Source organism: Arachis ipaensis, chromosome B03, assembly GCF_000816755.2.
Source record: "Arachis ipaensis cultivar K30076 chromosome B03, Araip1.1, whole genome shotgun sequence".
Lineage (NCBI taxonomy): Eukaryota > Viridiplantae > Streptophyta > Magnoliopsida > Fabales > Fabaceae > Arachis > Arachis ipaensis.
Window position 1 is genome coordinate 124,094,148 of NC_029787.2, and position 4,931 is coordinate 124,099,078.

Genomic DNA, 4,931 nt, shown 5'->3' on the forward strand with positions numbered 1-4,931 from the left:
CCCCCCCCCCCCCCAAAAAAAAACAAAAACCAAAAAAAAAAAAGTAAAATCAAAATCAAAATAAATCTCAGATACACGATATATATTGGTTGTTGAAATATCCATGGACATCAGTTGCAAAAAGGGACTTGATTAATTTTCTGGCCTTTCAATATCTATGTGCAACTCTCTGTGCCAGTATTGATATTGCACACTGTGAACACCTTAGAAGTCATGCAGGTTTCAAAAAATTTCATTTGCCATTACTGACTTATTTGAAATTGTTCACTGCAGGACCCTGGTAACCTCGGCACATTACTCCGATCAGCTGTTGCCTTTAGATGGGTAAGTAATTATTCTGTAGGTCCATGGGGCACTATTATTCTTTATAATTACGCCATTCTCCTGAGCCTGTTGTTATATATAGCATCTGACTCATATGATATGCTTCTACTAGCTTCGGAGTATGGGAACATATTTTCTGGTCTAAAATAATATCCTAAGATACACAAATGGCATAAGATATTTTTTTAGAATTGACTGATTTTAATTGGTTGTTCGTGGACTGCATTGGTTCTTTGTAGCTTCACTTCTCAAACACTTAAATCCCGATTTATAAGAACAAGTGGATTAAGCTCATGACTTGTGAGTTATACTGCAAAGCTACGGAAGAGGATAATTGAGTGGAGATTTTGTTTTGCTTCTTATTCAATCTCAAATAGGTGATTTGTCCATGTGCTGCATTAATTGTGTAAGGGAATAAGTTCACAGCTCCATATTCTTCCTAAATGTGAACTTCCTCTATGAAATTGGACTAGTGATTTGTACTTATTCCTCCTAATTGTTGTTCTATAACATAACTGTCTAACAGATTGTTTGCTTCTATTATCCTTTGCCTTGAGAACTTCATATCTGCATAAGTTATTGTTGAAACTCTTGTTTGAAAGTGCAAACTAAATGGCCAACGTCCAACAGGATGGAGTTTTTCTTCTTCCAGGCAGCTGCGATCCATTCAACGAGAAAGCTCTCCGAGCTAGCCGAGGTGCATCCTTTCAGCTCCCCATTGTTTCCGGTAGTTGGAGTCATCTGGATTCTCTCATAGAAGAATTTCAAATGAAGTTGCTTGCTGGGCATCCTGAGCATGAAGGGTTAGTCAAGCCAGTTTCTTTGCTTTCTCCAGGCTTTTGTTATTCCTTATTAGACATGCCATTGTGCTTGGTTTTAGGCAGCGAAGGAAGTGGCCTTTCGGAAAAATCCCTGCAGGCATGTGAGCTTGTAAGCATTGCAATGGCTGGAGAATATGAGTCACTTAATGTTTCTGTTGCTGGTGGAATTTTCTTGTATATGCTTCAGCCAAACAATACATGATCTTTCTAATTCTATACTATACAGAGTCTCATTTAAGTTTAGGAAATACCTTAAATGCATTAAGTTGAACTTAGTGCATGTTGTACCAAGGTAATCCAACAGTGTAGATCTAATAGAAATGATAAATATCGAACTATGCCCTCTCCAACTTGTTTTTTTTCTTGTAAAGCTGATATTTCTGCTTACTTTCTAAATCTATGTATGTTAAGGCAAGTCAAATAACAGAGGAGGATATAAAGAATCTGCTCACATTAGTGAAATAAATTTGGCATTTTGTATTGTCATGGGGCAAAAGATGTGCACTATTTTCTTGTTTATTTGATTTTGAAAGGAAAAGCAACATATAAGGTCAAAATAGAAATCAAGAGGGCTTGTCTGGTTCATGGAATATTGAGTGTGGATTTGGTGGAACTCACTAAGAAATTGTGTAATGTTACCACACTTAACAAATACCGATATTATAACTTGAATCTTGTCTTGTACATGTTTTAGCAGAGTTCATTTGCTAAACAGACCTAATTGGAATGATAATAAGATGCAAGATTAAGAATACCTCCTAATCTTCTTGTTTTGGTTAAAGAGCCACTTCTATTTATAGTCAACATAAGGGATTAAGGGATACAATTGTCATTTACTATTGTTTAGTAATTAGGGCTGAAGTGTGACGTTTTGATTGATTTCAATATTTGGTTTATGAGCTTATAAGATCCAGTATGGTTCATGTTATTAGAGGTTTTTGTTCCTACGTATGACTCTGTCTAACACTCTAAGAGCAACTCTAATGTTTGGTTTCAATTTAATTTTATTTTGGATTTCATAAAATATCATATTAGTATTTATAAAATTACATCTTATAAATAGTAATTTGAGACTAAAGATGATATTTATCACTCTAATATTTTGTTTTATTTTAAATTTTATATAAGATAACAAAATTTAATTGTTTCTCTACCAAAATAAAATCGTCTCTTTAAAATGAGACTTACTTCATTTCATCAATAATCTCTATTCTCTAATGTAAAGTAAAATTTTGAACCGTTTTACTTCATGTACACGTTATATTTAAAACTCCAGAAACATTTTCATTGGAATTACTCTAACGTACAACAAGGTCGTAATCTTGGCTTAGTAGTGTCTTTATAAGCAAATTAACCTCTCTCTGCTCTGAGCCTCTCTTGTATTATCAGTTAGTGCTAATTAACCATGAACCATGCATGAGCATGATGCTTGGATTTGTTGGGGAATGAATCTTCCCATTTTAAAATTTCACATAATCTTATTATATGCTGATTTTCACCATCGAAAAAAAAAGGTGGAACCAATTATTAGAAACCAACAAAACATGTAATCAATTGTAATCACTTCTTACTATTATTAGCCTTTGTTTTTGCACAAGATGAGCAATTATTGGATCAGATATAATATAACCAAATCAACAATTGTATAAGATAACATAATTTATTTAATTGAAGGTTGACCTGTGACCTCTAATTACTCTTGTTTTGTTCCTTTATGATTTTCAAGTAGCAGATTTGAAATTCTAAAGGTAGCGTTTAGTGGATAAACAGAGACGAAAAGGCTAAAACTGAGAGATAGAGACTAAAAGATAGAGATTGAAATAAATTTTTTTGGTGTAAAATGGGAGACAGAAATTAAAACAAGAATAAAACTCTAATTTAATTTGTACAAAGGATAAAATTAGAATTAATTAATTGAAATGAGAATATTTTAGGTATAAAATGTTATTAAAGTTTCAGTCTTCATCTCTAAAAATTTTAGTCCCATGTGTCCCTACTTTTTGGAGATAGGTAGCGTTTGCCGCTTGGTAGAGAGACAGAGACGGAAAGACTGAGACTGAGAGATAGAGACTAAGAGACAGAAATTGAAATAAATTTAAGTATTCTGTTTGGTGCAAAATGGGAGACATAAATTGAAACAAGAATGAAATTCTAATTTAATTTGTACAAAGAGTAAAATTGGAATTAATTAATTGAAATGAAGGTATTTTAGGTATAAAATGTTATTAAAGTTTCAGTCTCTATTTTTAAAAATTTTAGTCCCCTGTGTCCTTACTTTTTGGAGGTACTGAAATACTGAAATTTTGAGGACAGAGACAGAAATTTTAGTACCAGTCTCTGAATCAACAAACATGATACTGAGTTTCAGTCTCCCAATCTCTGTCTCAATACCTCAAAACAAACGCTACTTAAAATACTAAAATTTTAAAGACAGAAATTTTAATACCAGTTTTTAAACCAACAAATATGATATTGAGTCTCAGTCTTCCAATCTCTGTCTCAATACCTCAAGACAAAAGCTATTAAAGAAATGAGCGTAAAACTAAGAACAATGAAACTTCATTAGCCTTTCCGTGGAATAGCAGAAGATAGAAGACGGTCAAAGCTAAGCAATAGGTTGACGCCTACATAATAAGTAATAAGTGCATATAATACACATTTTCTATCTCGTGCATGTGGTGTACACAATTTGATACTGAAGTCTAAGGTTGAAATAAATATAATACAAATTAAATGGTATAAGTTGAACGTTAGTATAAGATAGTATACTCCTTATTTTGACAAAATCCAATTTTCTATGGTCAAAACAGAAAATTATTATGTTAACTATTGTTCAATGTCATAGTTCAAAATAATAAACCCAGGCGTGTCTCCGTAAAAAACCGTTTCGTTTGTTCTTGACTTTGAATGCCCAAGTTTGAGTCGGCATGTGCAACTATAGTTTAGTTTCAATTGTTGAAAAAAAAATTACATTAATTATATTTAGTTCTGAAAAATAGTCATTGACATGTAATACTTTATTATATTTGATATCACATGCATGCAGCCATTAATATTTTAAGTATTAAAATGATGATTTACATTCAGGCCCTCAGGGTAAACACTAAATAGTATATTAAACATTCAAATATTTATATATTGTGTATATTAGAGCATTAGATATTCAAATAACTAACGTTGTTCAAAATTTTTAAAAGATATATTAATATAATACACATCTTTCAACCACGATTAAGTTATTAGCCACATTTTTTTAATTATTTTTGACCGAAGAGCAAGGTTGCATATACTTCTGCATGGTAAACCCAGATTTGATGTACCCAGCCGTCTATGCATTTAATAAGTAAGTGATAAGATCATAAGAAGTCTCCGTGATGATGAGAGGTTCATTAATAATCACCTCCATTATTAAGTTAGCATGCTTTATTTTAAGTTTTAAATGAATTAAAGTAGTTATACATAGATTCTCAAAAATCAAACACAATACAGTAGTACAATTTAACAGTAATTTTGATAATTTTTTAACATTTTTCATATTATATATCTTTTAAGTGAGATAAAAAAAACATGTAAAAATATTAAAAAATAAAAAATCACATAAAATAGACCCATAAAAAATAGTTTTATTATTGACTAAAAAATATAATTTAATTTCATCAATTCTAAGTATAAAAAGGTTTACATGGATAACTAATTACGTTAGTAAAAAATAACAAAATTTTAAGTTTTTTACTTAAAATATCATTTGAAAATATGAATTTGATTGAATAACTTTATAAAATTCCT

The 4,931-nt window shown here is 31.0% G+C and overlaps 1 protein-coding gene across 2 annotated transcripts in view; it reads left to right on the forward strand.

Annotated features, from left to right (window-relative positions):
* Positions 1-1,625, forward strand: part of LOC107631379 (uncharacterized tRNA/rRNA methyltransferase YsgA) — a 3,534-nt gene extending 1,909 nt beyond the window's left edge. Inside the window, exons 3-5 of one of the 2 annotated variants that reach the window (XM_016334807.2) lie at positions 274-324; positions 955-1,127; positions 1,205-1,625. In XM_016334807.2, the coding sequence (XP_016190293.1) occupies positions 274-324; positions 955-1,127; positions 1,205-1,250 (270 nt within the window). In that variant the 3' untranslated portion in view covers positions 1,251-1,625. Of the gene's footprint in view, positions 1-273; positions 325-954 lie in introns of both variants that reach the window. The other variant, XM_016334806.2, reaches the window with a different exon arrangement.